Source organism: Oryzias melastigma, linkage group LG7, assembly GCF_002922805.2.
Source record: "Oryzias melastigma strain HK-1 linkage group LG7, ASM292280v2, whole genome shotgun sequence".
NCBI lineage: Eukaryota > Metazoa > Chordata > Actinopteri > Beloniformes > Adrianichthyidae > Oryzias > Oryzias melastigma.
In genome coordinates, this window is record NC_050518.1 from 16,643,414 (window position 1) to 16,668,871 (window position 25,458).

The following is a 25,458-nucleotide window of genomic DNA, read 5'->3' on the forward strand; positions in this document are numbered from 1 at the left end:
AAGATACAATAAGCCATAGATCCCAGTAAAGAGCCGTGTCTTTCTTTTCACTTTACCACAATTGCATATGATTATAGGACTCTGAAGATCAGGAAGACAGGCTTATCTCCTCGGTGACCAGAAGTGCAATAGTAGCCAGGCTAAAAGCTGACTGCAATTTGGAAACTTTTGTCACAAATACAAAAGCTCTCCAGCAAAATTGCCACAGTGGAGACCTGGATTTGCCTATACTTATTTCTCCTCCTTTATACCATGATGGATAGGTTTTTGTGCAAATCGCCCAAACATGAATACCTTTCAAAAAGTCAAGATTCTTTTTCTTTGCATCCAAGGTGAGAAAAACTCCATAAAGCCGTCGCGCAATTACAGATAAATTAGAGGAATAATGACGAGAATGGTGGTTATATCAATAACCCCTACTAATGGTCAATTCCAGAATGCTGTCTGCTATGCGCTAAATTTTGTTTAATGGAGAAGGTGCCTGTTTAGCAGAAACTTACCTGTCGCCAAAAGAGGGAAAAAACCTCAAATAGGCAAATTAAAATCTAAATAATAGATGAGTGATTCTAGGATGAGGAAAAAAAAGGAAGACAGCTGCAGTTTTACACTTGAAAAAAAAGAGGAAGCCTATAATTGTTGATAATGTAAAACTCCAGGAGTAAGAAATAGAATTGAAAAGATGCACAGCTGACGGTAAAAACTTCAACTACTGTAAGGCACCTTGATGGTGAGAACAGGTGCTAGTCTTTAAGTATCACAAACATTGTAAATTCTTTTATGATACACTTTGATTCCCAGCATGTTTGGCATAGTTTTACCCTTTTTTTCACACTGCTGTAATGATTAAAGGCTAAGTGTCTCTTATGTAGTGAAGGATATTTTTTTCAAATGTTTTACACCAAATGATCATTTATTGTTCTAAAGAAAAACACCAAGCAGCGTAATTTAAAGTTTGAATAAAAAACAAATTTAAAAAGTGTAAATCATTAGTAATTCAAAATATAAAAGGAAGAAATCTACTAATAACCTCTATAAAGTACATTTCTGAAATATTGCTTGTTATGTGAAAAGTCAGCACTCACACATACTTTTCTCACTTTATGTTTTTGTTATATGCAGGTTTGAATCCATGATCTGGTCATACCAAAGACTAAAAATGAGACTGAATACCTCTCTGCTTTTGACTCAGTAGTAGGAGTTGGAATCCGGGGGCTAAGCTGCCAAATAGTTTCCGAATGAGGCTGTGACCATAGCTGACTGCTTCCCCGGCGTGTAGACAAATGTAGAAAACAAAGTTCACACCCAACTGTGTGAAGACTAATGACACTTTAACTCTCAAAAGAATTTCCTGGTTTGTGTCTGGAGATCCATTCTAATAAGAGTTTGAATTTTTTTATTTTTATTTTTTGGCAAACAGAGTTTGGAGTGAAGGGCTGAAACTATTTTATCACCATGTGCTGCAGGTCAGTAACTAAAGCTACCTGGTCACACCACGGCTAGAGCTTATCATTGCTATGAAAGCTATTAAGTTCCTGCTGGGCCTTTCTCCTTTGAAGAATGATTGTTAAATAATGGACAAGTAATGAACAAATGCTTATTTTTATTTTCAACTTGATATTTTTTAAGGTTTTTCAACCCTTAGCAGATTTTGTAATACAACAAGGTTTAATACAATACAACGTTCAAAATTAAAAAGACATATTTTCTATTTACACCAGTGACGTGCAGTGAGGTTGCGAGGCACTGACGTCGTCAGTCAGATTTACAAACATATGAACCCTAGAGAGTAGCTTATTCCACATTTGATTGACAACAGTTTAAGTGTGTTGTTTAAAATTTAATTTCAACATTTTTCTTGAGTACAAACTGTAGCATAGAAAAAAAAATAAGCAAAAATTGTTGTTATCGACTTACTTTTACTTATTAATGAAGTTTGTGTGCAGCCTCTTCTGAAGAAACACATGAACAACCTGTTTGTAGAAGTCCTCATTTTCTTTCTGCAGTTTTAAAAATCTCTCTGTCTCAGTGACCTGACCTGACATGATGTGTCGCCACAAATTCTTGAGATTAGACACATAATCCTCTATTTAGAAAATCATGCTATATTAAAGAATATCTGGATGGCTGCACTTGACTTGCCACCACTAATTTTGTTATTCTTTGGCTGCGATGTCACATTCTCTTGACTCACAAGCGCCCCCTACCTAGAGGCATGTGTGCTGCAATGAGGCAGGCGTATTACATGCCTCACCTAGTGCATTTCTAGCAAGGTCAAAAGAAAACAAATCATTTTTGTCACAGATTTAACTTTTTTTAAAGTCTATGGAGTCTGAAATCCTTGGAGAATAAATAAAGTATTTTATTCTGAACTATTGTCTACCTCAGTGTTACATAAGACATTTTCACATAAGATGTTACCTTACAAAAACAATATTATCATTCTCCAAAAAAATGTATTATCCAATTTAATTGTTAAAACTCATCTGCCAATACAATAAAAGCAAGATATTGTTAAACGGTGGGGATCAATAAACTTGTAAGTTCTAGACTCCTATCGGTATGATACTTATTTTTTATTATTTTTTCTTCATTTGGTGAGCATTTTGTTAACATTGTGTAGTAGTTGTAGTACATGGGTGATGGGTGTGTAGTTGTAGTACATCTTTTACCTTCAGCATATCATATCAAAAGAGACAGTGTATCTCATCAAGGTTTCAAAGCTGTGAAGAGAGCCTGAGAGGAAGGATTTGTAATAGAGAGACACTGTGATGGGATCTCAACAGCATGCTGGTGAAGATGGCCTGCTGACTTGCCATCTCATACTCACAGATGGACGGTGTGTCAGGGGAATCTCGCACACACTGATCAGAGACTCCCCTCCTTTCCCACAGTGGGAGGAAATGGGACTGAACGAGAGGAGGAAGAGCAAGGAAAGGAGTTAATCACTGCACTAATGCCGCACTTCATCATCGTTTCCTTAGCCCTTCTGCTCACCCTCGCTACAAGTACTTAGCCGTCTAAACAGCGCCCCCTGCTTTTAGGTTTATCTGTAGCAGTGCTGAGTCCTACTGTTTCCTGACCTCTTGAAAACACTAATGGTAATCCAAGAAGTGTATGTCTTCTCCACACGCTCTATGTGTGGGGAAAAAACAGGCCAAGCAGCTAATAAAAAATGCCGATCCTGGAAGGCAACCCAAGTGGACATTGACAGGTAGAAGATTTGGACAAGCTCGCCTGTCCCACATCAGATATGCATTAAGCATGAAGTGCGTTTCATGCTTTGAAAAAGCCCACATGTGGCGTGCTGACCCTATAATGTTTGTGCACACAGCTTGTGTGACAAGTGTGTGTTTGTGTGTGCACTTTACTTTTTTGCATATGTGCTTGAGTGCCTACAGGAGGCATGCTGTGCACAGAGATGCATCTGACGCTGACTGTGAAGGTGAGTGAGTGTAAGCAAGCTCCTCCCTCAGGCTCTTGTTCCAGACACAGTTACAAACAGGATCTTAAGAAGTGTTGTGCTGTGCTGCCATGCACGGCAGACCATCAGCATGGACTCAAAAAGTTCTGTGTGAATAACTGACAACCACAACCGCCTCACTGCCACAGCAGGTTCTCTTTTAAGCCACATGAACTGCCACGCTTTGTAGTATTCCGCTCAATTAAACACTGAGCAATACATTTTCATTTATTTTCATTATTTCCAATGAGAGTGGTTCTCTTTTGTTTTCTTATTTTGCATACACTTCAAGGTAATCTGACTCATAATCATTGTGCTAAGTGGGCTTGTGAAAAAAGGATTAGCAGCTATGGGCTTTATTCACTATGTATTTATAAGAATTTTAAAATTGTTCTAAGCAAATATTTTCTTACAGTCATGGATGTTTGAGCGATGCTACAGAATAAGGCAAAAGTTATTCAAAAGTTATACGAAAAAAAGAAAATCTTTTGCAGTTCTGGAATAGTAAAAGTATTAAAACAGGAGGGGAATTTACAATAATTCACAATATTTAGGCCCTTTATTGGGTTAAAAAAAGAAAACAACAGTGAACTTTAAAGAGAAGGTAGTGTAAATTAACCAGCAAATACCACTACTGTGCCCCTCTAAAACAGTGTCACAAGTATCCTCCTTATCACCAATGCAAATGATTCTACATTTATCTCTTGAAGGGGCTTCTTTGGTACTCAAGCTTCTGCTACAGGTTATCTCTCTTTTAATTCAGATTGCACCTTCAAAAATTAGTGTCAATCCATATCTTATAATATCCATTATGCTAAAAATGTGCTAGATAATTATTAAGATAAATTATTTTTAAATATTTTTCTAATTCATAAGTAGTACTCTACATTTCTGCTATTTTGAATAATCCTTCAATGACAAAAATCAAATAATTGTTTTTTAGAGTCACATAAGACGACATTCTAGTTATTAAAGTTATTTAATCACTGGAGCAAATGACTCAAACCTGCTCATTCTTCATTGTATAATTCTGCTCAGCACTGTAATACAGCTTTGAGCTAAGTCTTTGAAAACAGGAACCAACTGCTCTCAAGATACTCTTTCTGTAGTTAAGATGATACATCTTTAAAAAAAAAAATGTCTTAAAAGAAAAAAAAAACCTATGAGTCACCAGAATCATATGGGATTCAAAGTACGGTAAAGAAAGAGAAAAAAAATTAACAAACTCTTTCTAAATAATGGTGGAAAAACATAAAAGATTAGTGAGAGGAAGACAAGAAGGGGATGGAGGGGGTGGAGCTGAAACAACAAGCTACCACTTCAGATGAACTGTTGCCCAGTGTATAAGGTGATATACACTGTCAGGGGTTAAACTGAGTCTGGGGAAATGTCTGTCAGAAGGGAGGTGGAGGATGGAGGGGGAGGAGGGTGTTATCCAAATGCAGGATTTTAGAGGCCACTTTCAGAAAAGTTAACAGATAAGAGTGCTGCCCAATAGAGGGTAACTAATATTTAACTTAAGCAAAAACAGAATGAATACTAGGACTAGAGACCCCCTAAAGCAGGAGTGTCAAACTCAATCGTACATTGGGCCAAAATCCAAATGACCTCAGGTCATGGGCTAAATGGGATATACATTTATTGAATACACTAAAACTAAATTTTTAAAACTTTAATAACGTAAATTTTTAAAGGGGGCGACATCTTGAGACACAGCTGGTACCGGTACCCTAACCCGGTACTTTAATCCTAGCCTGGTCTGCATCTGGTACCAGGTCTGGAACCAGTGCCACATCTGGAACTGGTATAGACCCGTGTCTGGTAATGGGTAAAAGTGCAGTCCACGTCCCGGTACTGGTTTACGGCCGAGGAGCTTTGAATTTATTGGAACAGCCAGCAAGTTCAAAAACGATGAGTTGGGGACACCTAAAACGTGAGGGGTCCTTAACCACGGTCAGTATGTGACGACTTGGGAATATAAAGGTGTTTCCATGTGTTACCAGTGCAAGTTAACTTCAAGCTATTAACAACAAAAATACAAAACAATCTGGCTGGCTGGATATAGTCACTCAGCGGGCCAGATCACCCCCCCCCCACCGGCCTTGACTTTGACACACATGTGCCCTAAAGCGACATTGAAGTTAAAAAAGACAAAAAAAAAGTACTTGAGTAAAGAAAAAGTAAAAGGTTTCTAAAAATTAAAGTATTTTTTTTTCTTGTTACTTTGAGGTGTAGATAGTCACAGATTGTTTTTCTTGAAATAAAGTTTTTTTTTTTTTTTTTTTTTTTTTTTCTAAAAATTGAAATAAAAAGAAAGCTTGTTTTCTGGTTACTATCTGGTACGCTTCAGATAGTGACTAAAAAACTTTTCTTTTTTTTAAAAATTGAAATAAAATGTTTTCTTCCTAAAAAATGTCCCATAAAACCCATACCCATACCATACCATCACCCATAAAACTCTGTTCTATGCAGGTCTACTGTTGCAGGTCCAAAGCCTACAGAACAAATTGCACAGAAAATGTGGTAAAATGTTCAAACAAATTCTCTGCAGCATAACTTCATACATTGTTTCTTCTTGTTAGTAGCTTCACAAAATAAATTGCTAATCACAGCTTGTTCTTTAATATGAAATGAAAGACCACCAGTTTACAAAGTTTATAGTTTCAAACAATAATGAATGATACATTTAAGTTTTCTGGCTAGTTTACTCCATTAACTTTCAAGTAATGCTGGTTGATTAGCTCAAATGCGAAATAAACTTTTAAAAAATTGAAGCTAATCCATTTTTAGGTCTCCCAGTAGTATGGAGACAATAATGATTTGAGTACAGTATCAGAGTAAATTGCCCTATGATGTATGCTAATCTGAAAAGTACTTAGCTCCTGCGTTTTATCAATTAAAATGAACTAGCCTGCAGACTTTGTCCAAAGTTATTTTATTAAACTTTTTATTTTATGAATTTTACATTGATAATGCGTCTTTCAGATATATGTCCTTTAAATTTTTTAAATGGTACCTAGAGAAACAAGAAGGAGGTGGTTTGTTCAGTTATCTTCCAATTAAATAGTTGGGTGTTCAATGTTCACGCTAACTGAGTTGTGTTGTTTATTTTAAGTCATGTCCTCTCACCCAACCTCAACAGGTGATTGCTTTTACGGTTCTCTTTGGTTTTAATTTTATTCTTATTTGTTGTTTTATTTGCAGCCATTTCTCCAAGAATACAAATACAGTTAAGAATATTTGGCCCTACAGAACAGTTGTTAACAATGTAGAATTAAATTATTTGACGGTTTAAATATTTTTTTTCTCGCATGGTTTAATGTTTTGTTGCATTTCTTGTATTAGTTTTAAAACCATGCTTCATATTTTCATGGAATAGAATTGAAAAAAGTTTATTTTTTCATTGGTCAACACACCAATTGTAAGACGTTTGTAAATTCCGTAAAGAAGTCCCTCCATTGTTTCTTGTTACGCAGTGTGCTCACATTCCGAGATCTTTTGTTTAGACTGTGAGAAAGCACTGGCTGAAATTTTATGGAACCATGAAAGGTTGTAAAAATGTCTGCAAAGGGAAAATTGTATCTAGAATGACTGACAGGTGTGTGGACTAGAAGGATGTGTCGCCGTGTTTCTTTTAAATTTTTCAAACGACTTCAGTCAGATTGTGGGAATCTTGTTGAAGCCCTGAAACTAGGACTGACCACCTCTGTCAACTCCCAGTCCAACCTCTGGCTGTTAGCACTGGTGCAGAGCTTTTTGGTGATGGTCTGGTGTGCGGGACTCTCGGTGATAAAGTGACAGCCACATGACAGGACAGAACTGTTATCACAGCTCTGTTGAGGAGACACTGTCGGAAGAGTTTGGCTTGATGGCTGTCACTTTGTCTGCATGTCTGCCTTTCTGGTCACACTGTATGTACACATAAATCTAAACGCACTAAATGATACATCCATCAGTGCTTAATGGGTTTCTGTTTTTTATACACCTGCTCACATGCGCAGTCAACAAACTGGTTGTGGAGATGCTACGGTGCAGTGATTTCAGCTTTGGTTCCACATCACCTCCTACTAATGGTGGTAATTAATTGATGAATGAGGTCAAATCGGAGATATCCAGGCACGTCTCAATTCGGTTACAACCCTACCTCATCCCCGAGCTCACCTCTCTGCCACCCCCCAAGTTGTTTTCTTAATGCGCAGTGCACCACATTCCCTCCGTGCTCATCTGCATAAGACCTTGGGATGAATGTTAACGATGTTTAATTAGACAAGACGTGGGATGGATGAGTGGATGGAAAGAGTGAGGCCAGAGTGGTGCTGCCCCCCGCTGGGGAAAGAAAAGCGTATTAAACACACCTAGGAACCTAGAAGCATTCACACACACACTTGTACACGTACTTAATGAACAATAAATGACCATTTAAAGGGCAAGAGATGCAGTTGAGCATACCCTTACACATGATTGGTATACTCTGACTAGGTGCTATGAGTTCCCCTCTTCCATATTTCACCAATATCAAGGGCAAGGAGCCCTTATTGTTAATACAGTGTAAATGAACCATTTTAAATGCAATATATTTGTAGAATATTATGTAGTGTGGAGTGACTGCCCTTGATGTTAAATCTAATTAGCCAAACTTTTATTTCTCACAGCTTTTCCATCTGGAATCAGATACTTCTTGTAAGATTAATTGGGCCAAACTGAAGACATTCAACATTTATTCAAATTAAATGCTTCTTCCTGGCTCAGACACTTCACTGTATATTAAGAGTTTTTTGGAGGATTGTACTTCAGCATTTATACAGGTTAGATGAGTAGAGTGCAGCAATTCCATTCACATAACGCTGCAAGGTATTCCCCTTTCGGACTAATTAAACTCTTGCTAGTTATTTTTCTGGGTTGTTACTGGTTGACTGCTCATTGTGACTGGGATCAATGCTTGGTGAGTGCATCATGATCCACGCCTAAGGCCAACACGCTGGCTTCCCATGCTTACCTAAGACACTGGAAGAACTTTCTTGTCCCGGTTCACTACGTATAAAAATTTCCACTACACTGATCTGTGAATGCACATCAGGCAGCAGCTTACTGCAGAGTAATCCAGTAAATGATCAGCTTGTAGTGTCGCCATCGCAGAGATAAGGGGATGCAGATGTTTCACGCTAGCTGTTCACTAGTGAGGCGTCAAAATCCAAGCTTGGTGTAGAACCTGCTGTTTGTATTCTATCTCCTCAACCAGGTGACTGACTGTGGGCTGGAAATAAAGGCACTCTCATGTGTGCCTATTGCTTGCTGTCCTGCCCTTCAGACTTGTTCTTATCTTGTGGTCACGGCCAGAAAGAGACACCTGCAAATGCTCTGGATTATCAGGGTGCCTGGGGTACGGCGTTTAATGCAGCCCCCACCAGGGGCTGAAGATGGACTAACGTGATCAGCCGAAGCAAGCTCAGCAGAGGTAACCGATTGTCAAGACTGAGATCAATGACTTTTCAAAGCTACCACATGAAACATTCAATGAAAGAGTCAGTTGAGAGACATGAGTAAACATGCTTTGATTACCACAAAGGAAAGGGGGACGTGTTTGTTCTCCTAAAAGTCCTGCTTTCAAAACAACAAGGCTGCTTGTTCTTCCTGGTGAGGGAGATGCTATTTTAAATCTCCACTCTTAATTAATTTGGAGAGCACATTGAGGGAGCGTTTGTCACCCTTGCTCTCGCCTGTTAGTGCTATTTGTCTCTGGGTGACCTTTGATTTCACACTGCATTGGTTTTCTCCTGTTATGGACAAGAGGCGCTTTTTGCTGACAACACAGGAAACCTTATCTTTTAAATAAGTAATTCCTCAAATGCTCGGTGAGTACACCAGCAGCAAAATATTGGGATTGCTGAAAAGGCAAGCATAGGAGCTCACTGGGGAAAATGTCTTCCCTCTCTGTATGCTACAGCACCTTCGTCTAACTCTCATTAAAAATTCCACCACACATTGTTTGAACAAGGTTTGCTATATAAAAGTATGTATGTCTTTGTGTATATGAGCAGCTCTTGATTGGATTCTGCTCTGTGTGAGACTTAAGAGGAGAAAAGGGGAACCACTTTTTGCTTGTTTTGTGGAGGGGTTGGGGGATTGGAAAAAAAAAAGCACCAGCAAGACCTTTTTGGCAGCAACTGGAACCCAGAGCTTTCAGGTTTTTGGGAAAGGGCCATTGATTGGGGTGATGGCTGGGGTGACTTAGAGGTGGAACGACTGAGGGAATTGCAGAGGGATGTATGTGCTGGCACTTGGCTCTGTGGGTTCTGGCTGGGTGCTGAAGCAGTCTTCAGTAACATTGATGCATGGCCATGAATTATATTATGCCTTGGCAGCTGCTTGCTCCAAGATTCATCTCAGCTGTCATTAGGTTTTTATTTATTTGTTTCAAACATTTTTTCATCAGATTTTCTGTGTAAAATTACCAAGAAAAAAACAGTTATTAATATTAAAAAAAAGATTTATTAAGTAGTTATTATATGAGGAAGGACACTTGGAAATGTGTAGATTTTGTTTTTGACATAATACTTTTCGGTCAATGACAGATCAAGTGGAAATTTCCATGTTGGTTTCTCTGAACATTTCTTGGCTTGAAAGTCTTGTGGATAGCCTCATTCAGAGGCTGCCCGTGAGCTGTGGCAGCTCAGGTTGGTTAAGACAGAAATGATGCCTAGAGCCTTTTGTTCAACTCTGACACGGCTGTTCGGATGCCTTTGTTCTGGGAGGAGAGGCCCATTCATGGTGTGCCCGAGGAACAAATTGAATCTAGTGGACAATTAATAGCCATGCGGCATGTTTAATTAAGAGCGTGCAGTCAGCAGGCGACGTGAGGGAGATAAACAGGCGAGAGCTACAGAAAAAGCCAGACTGGGCTCACAAAGGGAGCAGGACATTGGAGCATCTGACTGATCGATCCTTGTCGTCTATAAAGAGCTCCCTAACTTTTTGATGGGACGGTGGGATTGATAAAAAACACAAAATGGGAGTGTGCAGATAAAGGCAGAAAAGTTGCCAACACCGGATCCATCAAGATTTTCTATTACATGCACAGAAACAATTGGTTGACTCATTTTGCTAAAATGTCCTTGAACAGTAATATTACTTGTGTTGAGTGCTCATTGACTGTATCAAACGCGGGTGGTTAATGTTACATAGATGTCTGGAGTTTGGAGACAAAACATGAACGCCTCAGGTTTGTTGAGCCTTAGGTGTCTGTGACCTTCACAATCCCAGATACTCATTATTGTAATGTGAACACAAAGTGGCATAATGCCATGATATACATTGGCAGAAAGTTTGACAGCTTATCTGATACACCAAACAATGAACAGAAGAATCACACACACATGTAGTCACACCTACTTAAATAAAAAATGTATCCTGAATGTACAGGCCCATTATTAAGTTGGGTTTCTGGAGCTGGAAAAAGATAAATGCGTCTTATATGAGGATTTATACGTAGAGACACTGTTCATAAATATGTGCACTAAGCATGACAAGAACAGTAACGCAGTTCTCCCTGTAAGAATTAAAGATGTGTGTCTGGTGTGTGGATGTGACTGCTGGGCAAACTGGGCAGAAACGAGATAAAGGCATGAATCTGATGGATCCTTTCATGTTCAGCAGTTGTTGGGGGAAATATGAGTTTCTGTCGGCTAATTGGCCCGAGCTTGAGATCTGGTCATCTCTTGGGTGAGATTTCAGACTTGTCTTATCTCCATGTCTTTTCTCCCCTCTCATAAGAGCAGGGCATGTCAATCTCTGTGGATAAAGAGGACAGCTGGACTCAATTCTTTCTCAATCTTACCAAAAATACTGTAGTTGATTAAACACATAACAGTTTTTATTTTGGTGCAGAAAATTCTGTCTTGCTTTTAACATGACAAGCTACTTTGTGCATCACAGATCGACATACTGGCAAAATAAAAATTGGGCATTCGGTCACTGTTTTATGATGTAACAGCCAACAACCGAGAAATAGTCTTTGGACGCAAGGCGATATTTTAATGATCCTTTATTAATGCAAATTAATAAAGCAAGTATGTTAAAAGATTCTCGTGGCTGAAGTTCTGAAACTATAGGCTGATGGTTTCGGACAGTATTTGTCTTGGATTAAATGCCAAAGTCAAGTTTCTGTGTCTGTGAAATTTACAGGATATTACAGACATGAAGGGATTTTGGGGCTTAAAGTAAATTTGCTTTCAGAATCAACCGAATATAAGAAATTGTAGAGATTTCCATAACGTCCTTGAATAATTCCTGCTGGAGGCCTTAAATGACAGCTGGCAGCAGTTGATTAATAAAGAAATGATGACCTTCTGTATTCTACTGTCACTTCAATTGTATATAAGACCTTAGCTTCCGACTTTAGAAACATTTATGTGATATATTTTTTTTTTTTTTGAGTATAGTGCTTTGATTCTTGCAGAGTCTCTGGAGAGAGAAATCCTACCTCAATTATATTTAGGTGACATTTAATGTTTCTCTGTGGATATTTTTCCGTAATATCTTTTTGACATAAAGCAGATGAAGGCAACAAATCTAACATTTATGTCTGTACTCTTCAAAATGTGAAAATGCATTAAGAATCAAGAAGACCTGCAGTCTGCCGGCTGCACAATCGGACATGACATTTTTAATATCTACTGTCTGCTGCAAAAAATAAAACATGTCAAATGAAAGAAGAATAGTAAAGAATTTAAAAGTACAAACAATGGGAGAGCGCACACCCCCCGTCCAGCAAGTTTGAGTACTCCTGCAGCTTTTTGATTTGGCAAACAGAGAAGAGAAGTTTAGCAGTGGGGTTTGGGAACAGTCTGGAGTCTTAGCAGTGGGGCTGCTGTAAGGTCACCATCATGGGGGTGCCGTCACTCTCCGCTCTCCTTGGCTGGGCTGTCAGCAGTGGGGAACACACATCCTTTAGCATAGCTAATGAAGTGGACGTGCAGCGTGGACGTCAGAGGTCAGTGAGTGAGCACTATGTCCTGTAGCAGAGCGCTCATACGCAGTTTGTCCCCCTTCTACTAATGCAATTCTCCACATTTGTGCCAAGCCTCTACGTCTTCAGAGTCGCGCTAAAAGTAGTGTAATAGAATCAGCGCACATGCACCTCTCAAGGGTACAGCTGCAGGAGGTCCCATATGCACCGTATGTCAACACACACTCATAGCAACAAATGGTTGGTCACAATCCTCCCTAATTAGGACTGACAAAGATGAATGTATTCTATCTGAGTCAACATCATGTCCAGTCTTTATTCAATGTAGCACATGCTCCATTCTTACACTTTTAGCTGCAGCACCCTCTTAAAATAGTGCCCAAGCTTTTCAATGGTCTCCACTTATTGCTTTCTCTGGTCAGGGGTGGCCCATCATTGTAGTCACTCAAGGTCAAACTATTACATTCTCTTTGGTAGTATTGAAGACAGAGGCCATGCTACTAAAAGATACAAAGCCAGCCTCATGCCAGCTCAGTCTTTGTAGTGGTTGCATCCTCCTTCTGTCTGTCCTGCTTTCCATCACTTTGTGGTTCCAGCTTTTCATTTAGAGGAAATGGGGACGAATGCCTAAAAATGGGAAATTTAACAAAATGTAAAAATAAATAACATTAGTAATTTGTGAAGTATATATTACTTTTGTAATAGGATTCCATTTTGCAAAGTAAATTGTTTTAACCTCACAATTTCAACTCACCGCTTTAATTCTAATATGTCCCACTATGGAGTTATATATCAAAATACATTTCAGCTTCTCTTTTCTCTTGAACTTAAAGCAGTTTACTGGAACTTCTGCAGATACTGGTTCAGACTTGTTTCACTGCATCAAAAACTTTAGCCAATATTTGACCAAAAAAAATCAAAATTTGTCAGTCCGACGATGAGACTTCTGATCCCACAATAATAAAAACCCACAGAACAACACATGCAAAAAAAAGAACAACCCCCATTTGACATAAGCCTGCTCCTCTGCTACTTTAGTCAATTATTGCAAGCTCTTGTACAAAATGTATCTAGCATATAGAAGTGATATAGTAAACAAAACAGAATGCTGGCGGAGCAGCTGCTGTAGGTAACATTGATTTTGGGAGCAGGGAGGCGTTGAGGAGTGAGAGGAGTCTCCCCAAGAGAATGCCTCCTTTTTCAGAACAGTCCTGTGACCAGCATGCCAAGCAGAAATGTGAAGAGAAGCATTGACCAGCTACTGGAAAGCATCACTATCCAAGATCAATGCCAAATTGATCCCAGAACTATGTATAATGTAGGCCAATGAACGTCTTGCCTTGGTCTTCCCATGTGCTGGATGGAACAAGGACACTGTCCTGCAGTAGCTTGAACCAATCAGGTAGCTGTTCTGGCGGGACGGCACACCTGTAGGATGAAGGTGATCAAGATGATTATAGTTACTGGACATACATGTAGGATATAGTGCATTTTTGCACTCTCAGAATTCCATTTGATACCAATTTAATATGTTGCTTTCATATCATCGATCGCTCAACTACTGGGATATATGTTTTCTTTGCAAGATAGTGGGCAACAAATCTGTTGCTTTTTCACAGTGGAGAAACAAAGTGGACAGAGTGTGCTTTACACCTCTCCCTGTCAGCAGGGAAGCCCCATGCAGATTGTAACGAGCAGCCTGCTGGTGAGGGCGTCTTTTAAACCCAGCACAGGGACTCGTAGAAGAGCCTTACTCCTCATCAACAGATGCCAAGAGCAGCTGTCAACAGCATATTCTATTGTTGCTTACTTTCACTTTCCAAACTCTTCCTCATTTTTCTTTTTTTTTTCCTGGTCGTCCCTCGTAGTTTCTTCTCCCTTTGCTCCGTTTTGAGCATTCGTTTTAATTGCATGTGTGTTGCCTTGTTTTATGAAACACCTTTATTATAATGATAATCTTTAGAGCCAGTTGAAGGTTTAAGCTCGTCAAAACCGGTGCACTTTACCACACTCTTCTCCTTAGCTTAAAGAATAATGTGGCCATATGAGATTATATAGATGCAATGTGTGATACATTATTCCAGGAGCATTAACAATTCATGAAGTATAAACAACAATACAAGGAAAACCGAAAGAAAAAAAAAAAGGAATTCAGCTAAGGTGCTTTTGCTTGCAGAATCAAACCCAAGCACTCCTTTTTTAATCACCATATCTTCACACTTCTACTGTTTTAAATGCATTTCTTATTGTCAAGGGGAGAAAAATACAAAACTTTCTTCCTCGACTCTTCTTTTTGATTATCTTCTCCATTTTCAGTTGCTCCCACCTCTCCTCCGCCTTCATCCTCTTTTCCAGTGCTCATCTCCATCTGTGTCTAATTGCATTACTTTTTTTTCTTTGTGCCTGTGTATGTAATCTTGTGATTGCCTGATGCTTCAGCAAACTCCTCTGCCCTCCCCAAACACGCCAGCAGTCCATTTGTGCCTGGCGCTGGTCAGGTTGGTTTTCCTGGGTTGCCCTAAAGGAAATATCAGATGACCTGGCATTCCACAGTAAAACCCAGGTCATCAGGGAGGGCTCCTCTCACCATCTCCCTCCTTTGGCTCTCCTCTCTTCCACTTCCTGCTTTCAATACAGGGCAAGGTCAAAGCTTTGAGGATGTGTTCCCTAGACTTTACCATAAGGCAAGCTGGAGGCGCTGTGCTCAGCTCTCAAACCAGACTTAATTTTTTTTTTTTTTTTTCACATCTTCCTCCCCTCTCATATTCATTTCATTAGCTCAAGCTTTTACTGCAATCAATACTGTTGCTAAACTTAGTTTTTCTAATACAGCTATTCATTAAGTGCATTTTCATTAGTGTCACTAGAGTACCAGTATAACTGGAATAATACTGTAATGGACAAACATGTACAGTAATTTTGAGCTCTTTGTGTCAGCGTGTCTGTTTCAGGGTTGGTGCTGACGTCTGGTTTTGGCAGACCTAGCAAAGGCTGAGTCATTACTTCAAGTTCGTACATATCTGGTAAATTGCAGATTTTTTAAAACGGGTAACAAATTCTTGTAAGCTTGTAGGTATCTCAACACCACAGCATATCTGGATGCATTTATCTGTATCATAGCTCATTTTATGTCAGCTCAAATGCAGTAACTGAAAAAATAGAGTTGTGCATGGAGATAATCTGATCTGTACTTTGATAATTTGGAGAAGTTGATGACTGAGAATCAAAACAGTTCAGCGTTTGACACTAAATCAACTTTAAGATATGCCCATCAAACTCTGCTGCCATGTTTGACTGAGTTTTGTGGAATTGGGAGCATGTACAGATCTAAGGAAATAAATCCGATCATGCCTACAAACAACTTTTGCTGATATCATCACAATACTTGAGACAATTACTGTACACACCGTGAGACTTGCAGTCTTCTGCTCTTGATGCAAAGACATAAAATGGAATGAATATGTTAGTGTCATATCTGATTTCAAAAAGGTAGACTTCTCAAAGGATGATTCTCTCTAGGGAAAATGTTATACCTTCAGAAAGGAAATATCTTTTGAAAAGTGCGACAGTAAAAGCCAGTCATCTCAAAATGAAAATTTTCTCACGGTGGCTTTCCTTTTCACCTCGGTGGTTAGGGAGGGAGAAAAAAAAGATGTATGCAAGGTAGATGAGTGTGTGCAGAGGCTATAGAAGCAACTAGGAGACACATTGACGAGTACAGAAGTGACAGCCCCCGAAGTGGATGTTAATAACGTTCCATGCGTAGACAGGTAACAGTAATCAGGCCATCCGATTGTAACATGGCAGACAGAAACACAAGAACGCTCTTGCCTCTCTATCTCCATCGGCCCTCAGACTGCTCCGTCATGTTCTGATTGTGGCCTCCTCCACTAACAGAGTGTCACATCTCTTAGAGAAACAAAGGAAACAAACTAGAGGGGTGTTATAACAACCAGCTCCAGGTTGTTTCTTACCCCGGAAAATGAAAGCCTCCTTTTTTTGTGCCATTTAGAGAAAGCATTGTTCAGTCTCGGCTTTACAGCGAGCACATGCTTATTGTTATTTATTTAGCACAGACTTCTGGGACTTTGCCTTAATTTGAGCTGTGCAGAATACAACGCTACAGATTTCAGGAACATATGGAGACAAAACCTGGATAATGTCAGTGGGAAGATGAGGAAAAAAAAACGGAGTGACGTACTGAAGGAGTTAGTAAGAAAGGATTGTCTATAAACGTATGCATTCTGAGAGCTAGGACTAAATGTTCCCCCAGTTACAGAGAGCGAACCAGAGGCTGTGAGGTCAGCAGATAGTCTTGAGCTCGCTGACGGCAGCTGGCTTGACTTTGATGCACCATCAGTGTTGAGCACACAGCTTAGCCCCCCCCTCTCTCTAACCCTCCAGCGTGTTTGCTCAACCTGAACGCGCTAGCCTCTCATAATGCCGCCCATGCAAACTTTGTCTCCTTGCAGCTGTTTAATGGCTGCACGTCTGTTTTTGTTTGTTTCCTCACCATAAGATTATTGCACCTTTATGGCTGGTCGGGGGCCGGAATAATCCCTGGCATCTGTTCACAAAGGGAGGGGTGAGCAGAGAGCCAGAGATAGAGGCGGCCTTCTTTTTTCTTGTTTTGTTTAATTTTTTAAAAAATACGAGACCATGTGGCCCCCTATTTCACCTGCTGCCACTGAGGCGGAGGCTGTTGCTGGATTTTAAAGACAAGTGTGATGAAGGGGCTGTGTGTTAACAGGCACAGAAGTCTCTGAAGGAGCTTCCAGCTGCTGTTTATCCCTCCCGAAATGACTGCAGAATAGCAAGGATTAATAGAATAACAGCCAGAGTAATTTATTTACAAATGCATAATGAAAAATAATGTCCCCAATTGATAAGAAAAGAAGAAGTAATTTATTTCCTTTGAGCATGTTTTTTTTCATGTTTTTCAGTTTCAAACCTCTGGACATTATTTATTTACATTTGTTCAAAATTTTACTTTTCACTTTTACAACAATGTTTAAAATAAAAGAGCAGATCTGAGCCTCCCCTTGTCAGTCTAATCTTTTCCTTAATTCAAGACTCCATCTCCTCGTGGCTTTAGTGCCTCCGGTCGTTATGGCAGAAGAACAGGAAGTTAATCAACACAGCATTATCTCCCATCCTGCACCTGGAGGCAGCGGTTCCAGTTGTGCTACCACCCCCCTTCTTTTTGGGACCCCTGCCAGCCTGGGAACCCCTCTAATCGCAACGCCCTGCAGCATCTCTGTGGGCTATCGCCAGTGTGCAGTGTTTGTGCCAGGTTGCTTTTGTGACACAGCCTCAAAGAGCCAATGGGTGCCTGTAGCTGTGAATATTCAACTGGTCAGAAAATGAGGAAAGAGAAAAATCCAAAGAATTAAAAAATATATAATTTAAGTTCGCATGATTGCCTGATAATACGCCCCTTTTTTTTCCAAGTATTTTCCTTAAAAATTTATTTTACATTTGAAAATTTGTGCAAAATACTGTTCTCTTTTTGAACCTTTGTCTAATTTATAATCAAAATTAGCATGTCTAAGTCCAGATTCCATGTTATTTCTTTCTCTTATGAACCTTTTGTGGCCTACAATTCAAAAAGTTTGACCACTCCTCGACTAGAGTCAGTTTGAAGCCTTTTATCTGTGTTCTCATAACCATGTGGTCATCCATAAACCCCCTTTAAAAAAAGTCAAATAGGCCAAAAGCAGGACTGACAGATAAGCGATCTCACTGTCATTTAGTCAAAAGACGACACCTCCGTTTATCGGTTCAAACCTGAAAGAAAGACACAATAGAATTAACTCTTATTACAGTCGTCACCAATATGCATAATTAAAATATATACATTTCTGTTTTGTCCCTTGGAGATTACTTGGGGAAAATGAGTTCCAACAGCTTATGTTTTTAATAATCCTAAAATGAAAGTGCTGTCCCTTGGGTCGTGGTCATTCTTAATCACATGTCAGTTAAACCAATATCCATTAAAATGCATGTGTTACCACAGCTTGATGAGTTGCATAAAGGGGGCTTCTTTAATGAACTTTTTTCTAAAATATAAAAGGAAATTGTTACACGAAGTTTATTATAAAACAAACTAAAGAACTTGACTCTAACAATGGAGTAAATTTGTTTTTCACATTTGATCTGTGGGTTGCCTCTTTTCTTTTTGTAGATATGATTCACTTAGATGAAATAACAGTGATAATTTTCCAAGTTCAGTGTTTTAATAACAAATGTCCTCTTAACGTGGTATAGCTAAAGGCTTTGTTTAAAAAAAAACTTTTAATACCTAAGGGTTTTTTCTGAGAAAAGCTATAAACTATCTAATGTAGGTAGCTTTTTTTTTTGTTTTGGCCTTGAAGAAAAAATCTTGAAACATTAAATGAACCATTAAACTAAAAAAAAAAAAAAACTGAAAAAACTATCTCTACTTTCATTGGTACATCATTACAACCATTCCAAAATGTAGAAAAATGATGAAATAACATGTGGACCGCGCGGGTAAAATGACTGATCACAACACGTGAAAGAAAATGGTGCTTCAGTCTGTTGAAACATACATCCTTATGTAATAGAAATGCCCTCTTTTTATGAAATATAACATCAAATTTCGTCTTATTTTTTAAAATGTTTAATTTTTTTTTTCTCGTAAAAATAGGTTCTTTCTGTCACATAAATGTAAAGATGTCTGCCAGTGTCCCAAATGCTTTTATTCTTGCCCATTTATTTGATAAGAAAATGGCAGGGTATGAGCTGGCATGATCCCTTTGACATACTGACAGATAGATACAGTGTGCAGGGTGAGCTTGAGAAACATTAAAATGTTTGAAGTATCTATTTACGCCAGTGGCAGTTAGGTTTTTTTTTTCTTCTCCCTTTTTTCTGTGGGTCTATTACATTTCTTTGTAGATAGCCCACTCCAAAGGATCTAAAGCCTCTTCCAAAGTAGGAGAACGCATGCATGTCAATATTGTGAGAATTGTGTGTAATTATTATTCAAAGGTTAAAGAGAGGATTGATGCTTGGAGGAGTGTCAAGGGCAGATCAAAGGGATTTGGGGGAGGATCGGACCTAAAATGTTAAAAGCTACTCACTCTCAAACACAGAGACGTCAATCTCTTTGAGAGCACCTTGATGTTCTCAGAGGAGAACTTGATCAAAGCTTTCATAACAAAGATGGTCTCAGAAGATGGTCTGACCTCAGCTGCATCCCACTTCTGCCTTTCATTTTACTTCTACCAGAGTGCGTTTACCTGCCTGAACTCCCCGGCGTTGCCCAGGTCTCCATCTTTGGCTGTGTTTGTGCTGCTGGTTAAACTGTCTGAATATCAATTAAGTGAGCTCATAAAAGTATTACAAACACAGAAGAGCAGTGATTAGAGATGACGTATGTAAGCCTGACTCCATCCTTTTCTACTCTTCTCTCTTTTTCACAGGAAATTGCAGCTTACTTGATAACATTTGAAAAGCATGAAGAATGGCTAACGACATCCCCTAAAACAAGGTAAGACTATTGCACTCCAGCCATTTTGAAAATACCAGTTAGCTTAGGAGTTATTGCCTTACAAATATTTCACTCAAAAAGCCAAAATTACCATAATTTGTTTTACATATTTATGTAGCACAGTTTCCCAAGCAACCTCAAGTTCCAGAGGGGAAAGAAAAGTTCATAGTTTACAGATACATTATAGAATATTAATATTGCCCAATAACTTCGTTTTAGCATGCCAACAAAACAAAAGACAAAAGAGCACATTTGCTTTGTGTAGCCAGCTAAATTGGTATTATCTGTATTTGCACATTTACCACTCAAAAATGCAGAGCAGATCTCACCCACATGTGGACCAAAATACAAAAAGCTGTGATCATTTGAAAAGTGCAGTAGTTCCATCCTTGCATTTAAGCTCATCTCATTTAGGGATGCAGATACACGAAAAACACATCCTATTGATTTTCTTAATGAATGTTTTAGCTGGTTTTGTATTGGCTATAAATGTGTTTGCGCATTTTTGAATTGTTTTTCACAATAAATAAATGACATGTTACATGCAATACTCGTTTTCTTAGCTTTGCATTTAGATCATTTTATTTTCTGTGAGTTGGACTGGCTATGTTGGCTGCATTTTCAAACCCCACCCTTGTGCAAATGGACTTCTGACATAGAGGCCATTGCTCACCCCTACCCTTCTGTTTTCTCATGCCTTGGAGAGACATTGATTATAGTTGTGCATAGAGACACTGCCAATTAGAATATGTTCTCTAGTGTAATTACAGTCTGAAAGAGCTCTATGCCCATCTCCTTTTATTATTTGTCTTCTTTTTTGTTCTTTTTTATCATCAATGTCCCTTCTCTTTCAAGCACTGGCTCTCCAAACCACCAACCTGAATCTAATGTCAAGCTTATGCAACCATAACATGCAGCTGGTTCAGTTAATACTAAAGTCACCTTCATTAGTCTCTCTTAAATACATGCTGTCTTGTGGTAATGAAGTAAATAAGCTCAAGGAATACATTTCAAATATGTATAATGAAAAGACCACCTTGTCAGTGTTAAATCTATTACAGATGTCAAAAATCCTTTATTATTCCACTTGAAAACATTAGAATGTGACATAAGAGATGTTTGCCTTTTTCCACAAGGATGCTTCTGGCTCCAGTTGTCTCCTCTGAAGGTCAGCAGTACAATGGCCAACCTACCTTTGCACCATCTTGGTATTGTCTCAGTGAAGGTGTTGATATTACCCATGTGTCCCTAGGGAGCATTTCCAAGAGCACATCAACAGACAACACCCTGACAACACGACAGCAGATGACAAGTTATAGCAAAGCCTTAAAATCAGGACAAGTGTATGTGTCTGCTGGTGTGTGTGTTTACTCTATGCATGTGTTTGTAGACGAGAAAGACAGGGAGAAAGGTTGTGAAGTGTTTGTATTTTTCTAGATGTCAGTGAAAGGGTAGGGTGTAGTGATGGATGTTGGGGGCAAGAAAGGTTGGTAGGAGGTGAAGGGATGTGTGTGATTGATTGGAGCTGATTGATAGTCGGCCTCTACATGAAAAGCTTTCAGTTGAAGGTCACATGTAAGAGGCCACACTTGGGGCACCTGTGGTTAAGTGTTGCCTTATCATTTGTCATCACAAATCTTAACGTGCGTGTGGGCGGGTCGGACTGTGGCTGTGCCATCACCATCTCTGTTTTGCGGGATGACCCCCGTGGGAACAGGTTGAAGAGGCTAATTCATCCCCAGCCAGCACTGCTGGATTAGGTCAGCAGGGTTATGGTGGGAGGCAAAGATAAGCAGCGGTGTCATGCACAGAGAGGCCCGGCGCAGCAAGGCTGCACTGCATGCATGTAACAACTTTGACACGTGCAGGTCATAAACATGGGAGTAGACCACGGCACAAGCTCAAGAAGCTGACGCCAGCTGTTTGACCAAGGTGACACCCAGTGCAGGACATGCCCTGAAAAGCGATGTCATTCTGTCAACACAAGGGAGAGAAGATAAAGTGAAGCAATTGCAAGTGCGCACAGGTGTATTTTTTATGAAACTCGTGTTGGTGCACATGGGCAAAACCAATACAGTAACATCTTTCCCTGTTTCTGTTTGTTTATCATTTCCAAATCTGATGCATGCCAGGGGAGAGTGGTGGAATGCTGAGTGATTGATGTGCTTAGCTCTGGTAATACACATTCCCTCTCAGATAGGAAGTGCAACAGTGCTTAAAATCAATACCAGTGTTCTCCCACTGACTGCTCAGACAGCACTACAGCTAATTCAGGCCGCACCTGTCAGAGCTGGGGAAATCTTTCCCCACTCGGGCCTTACACTTTAATCTACACCCACAGCCTCACTGGCTTCCATTTCCATTAAAGCGAGAGCTTTGCATTATGGCTCTAATGAAGGCCACAGCCAGGCTGTGATTTAAGATGGCCGTTACCTTGCACCTTCACTCCACAGGAGGGGACCCACTTAAAGGCGCAATTAGGTTTTTTTTCTACCACGGGTTTCTAAACATCTATGCTAGCTCTTTTATTGCCCTCTTTAAGTATATTTTAATGGTACTTGGGCTCAAAAAATCTAAAGGTATTTGGTGGAAACTAACAGAAAGTAAATGCTTTTAATCTGAGTATCAGGAGGCACAGGATCTTCCTTTTGAGAGTGGGTATCCATTGTCCATTATAGTTGACCCAAATGTCCTCTTCTGGTGCTTTTTATCCAGGACTTTGAATGCAGATGGAGTAACTGTTGGTTTCCTAAAAGATTTAATGGACACTTGTGTGCTATGCAGACATATCCCATTATAACAGTCTGTAACTCATCATTGGATTTCATTAGGCATTAGTGTTTATACTGTTTGTCTTATGGTACTAGTTTGCTCCAAATAATCTCAAACTACAGCAGAAGAGCATGGATCTCCTATGGGACTGTCATATCTTTGTACTTCTGTTCACCATCTCAAATCTGGAAGCTTTATTTACTTTTGAAAAGTGAGTTCTGGCCTCTGTTGACATTGACTTTTCCTCAAGTCCCAATGCATACATTTACTCATGTGCATGCAGGCACATGACCACAACACATGCCCTGTCTCCCACACTCTCACATGGATTGTATATTGAAACTATCAAACAATAAGCCCCAGTCCTCGGAGGGCACTACGACGACACTGAACCTAGCTGCCTCCGTGTCCCAGCACAATAGCCCTCTCTCCTCCCATATTCATATCCACAGCTACGGTAGCAGCGGCAGTGGCGCTCCAAAATGAAACCAAGTCCCTTTAGACAGCTTCCAAAGACAATGCTTTTATTAAAACCTACAGCAGTGGCACCGCCCCAGAGGCGCGAGTACAGCAACAACAGAGCAGCACAGAACCAAGAGGCAGGCTAAAATCTGCTAATGACTGTTTGTTTGCCATTGTGCATGGATTCAACGTCTTTGTAGAGAATATATTCTGGGTGTGTGTGTGTGTGTGCAGAAGTAGAGAGATAAAGGGGATTTAGTTTCTACACCTATAGAGAAATAACTGGCTGAATAAAAAAAAATACAAACTTAGGATATATTGACAATGTATTTGATGTAGGGGTGTAACGATTTGTTTTAACGGTGAATCGATTAATAACATGATTGTGGTTGCAAGTCAGATTCATAGTCAACATTGGTTTGTTTTGAACAATTGGATCGAATCTGATCATTCTTGCGAGATAATTAAGTGTAAATTAAATATGTGTACAAACAAATAAGTAAACAATTTATATCAGCTCCATTAACATTTTAGTTTTACTGTTGTTTTTCCACATCAAAATAATACAATGGAAGATTATTAGAACATTCTTTCACATTTTATGATCACATGAATTTACAATTTCTAAGTGTTTCCACACATTAGACTGTAATGATGGTTGATATTTTTTTGCTGCCATCACTTGTGTTATCCACTGTGATGTCTCAATACAAATTTTCCAATATCGATTATCGATTTATTTTATTTTGAAATGACTGTTTAATGGTATTAAATTTGAATACAAACTTGTCTCAGACATATTGATCTGGTTAAATCCTAGAAATAGAAATAATTTCTTAAAATAATCAATTAATCGTTACACTTCTAATTTGATGGGTAGTTAAAATATAAACAGGGTGCATTCCATGCCTTAGTACCTCGATGAGTCTGCCACTGTGAATGAAAACACCCCCCACCACCACCTTTACCCCCTCAAAGCTTAATGTGTTAACTGGATTTCTGTCACCAAGTCTGGCACAAAGTATGGAGACATGCTGAACTCTCTGTTTAAGTGTGTGCATCTGTGAGTTGTGCTTTAGACAACTATGTGATAGTGTCTGGTCCTGATGTGTAGTGGCACTCTCTTGCTGGCAGAGTTTCAGTGCTGTGGGGGGAGGACAGGAGTAGCAGGAGTGACACGGGAACGGAAAAGGCACAAAGGAGGAGGGTAGAAACAGCAACAAAGCAATGAAGGATGAAGAGATATTCAATGAAACCACGGTGGGTTTAAGAGAGAAAGACTCCAGGTGGCGACCCAAGCCTGATTTCTGAAAAGTATCCATTGTATGAGGTATATTTAAAGTGGCACTTTGTTAAAGAATGTGATTTTTCTTCTGATGGTCCTTCTATTCTTTTTCTACCTTTATCCAAAGCCATCTTGGGTGAAACTTTAGTTTGCTGAATAGGGACACTTGGTTATTCCGTCATGTCAGGCCCTGAAGGACACTGTACCCTGCTGCTTCTGCACAGCCAACAGCAGTGACAAGGACAGCGATGCCCACCTGGGGCCATACGAGCTGGGCGAAATACAGCACAAGAAGCAAAGCAGAGAGGACAGGGGCGAGGTGAACCCAGGCGGCATGAAGTAAGAGTGAATGAAAGAGAAAATGAAAAATGGTCATTGAAGGAAGAGTGAATTTGATTGAGCGGGAGCAGTTTAGAAAATGGAAACATGTCGATAAGAGAAGCGAACAGACGAGATGGAGATGGGAGGGGTGGTGATGGATAGGGCAAGGAGGAGAAGGAGCAAGGGGGGAACGGATTTACGCAAATAGACACAAGAACAGGAGGGAGATGGAATAGAGCGGGATTGAGCTGACATAAGAAGAAAAAAGAAAGTAGGTTGACTAAACAGGGGATAGTTGTGAAGGGAGGTGAAGATTCAACACACAGACAGAGGAGTCCTGTGGTTTTGAGGCACAGGATGGGAACATTTAAATGGTCAATAGATTTCAGCTTACGTTGCCAAGTCCAAGGGCCTTAAACTGTTAGCCAACTTAATAGTGCCTCATGTTTGTCTGTCCTCTAAAGTAATGCCCAATCTGAGTTCAAGGAAGCAGTTTGAGCCTGAGGCAAGTGGAAATGGACATGTGACTGGATGTATGCTAGTTCACATCCCAGCTGCTGTATATTATACTGGCCAGTTTGCCCACAAGAGACCATTCAATAGAACATAGAACATCATCCAGCTTTATCGCCTTTATTCCCTCTACTCTCAGAGGGGCTGTTGCTAAAGGCCAAGAA

The 25,458-nt window shown here is 39.6% G+C and overlaps 1 protein-coding gene across 12 annotated transcripts in view; it reads left to right on the forward strand.

The window, feature by feature from the left end:
• The window catches only part of camta1a (calmodulin binding transcription activator 1a), a 326,262-nt gene that overhangs the window by 133,367 nt on the left and 167,437 nt on the right, over positions 1–25,458 (forward strand). For all 12 annotated transcript variants that reach the window (XR_004948200.1, XR_004948201.1, XM_024292513.2 and 9 more), the window contains one exon: positions 19,874–19,941. Coding sequence is in view for 9 of the 12 variants with exons in the window: in XM_024292513.2 (XP_024148281.1) it covers positions 19,874–19,941 (68 nt within the window). In the remaining 3 variants the exon portion in view is untranslated. The remainder of the gene's footprint in view (positions 1–19,873; positions 19,942–25,458) is intronic.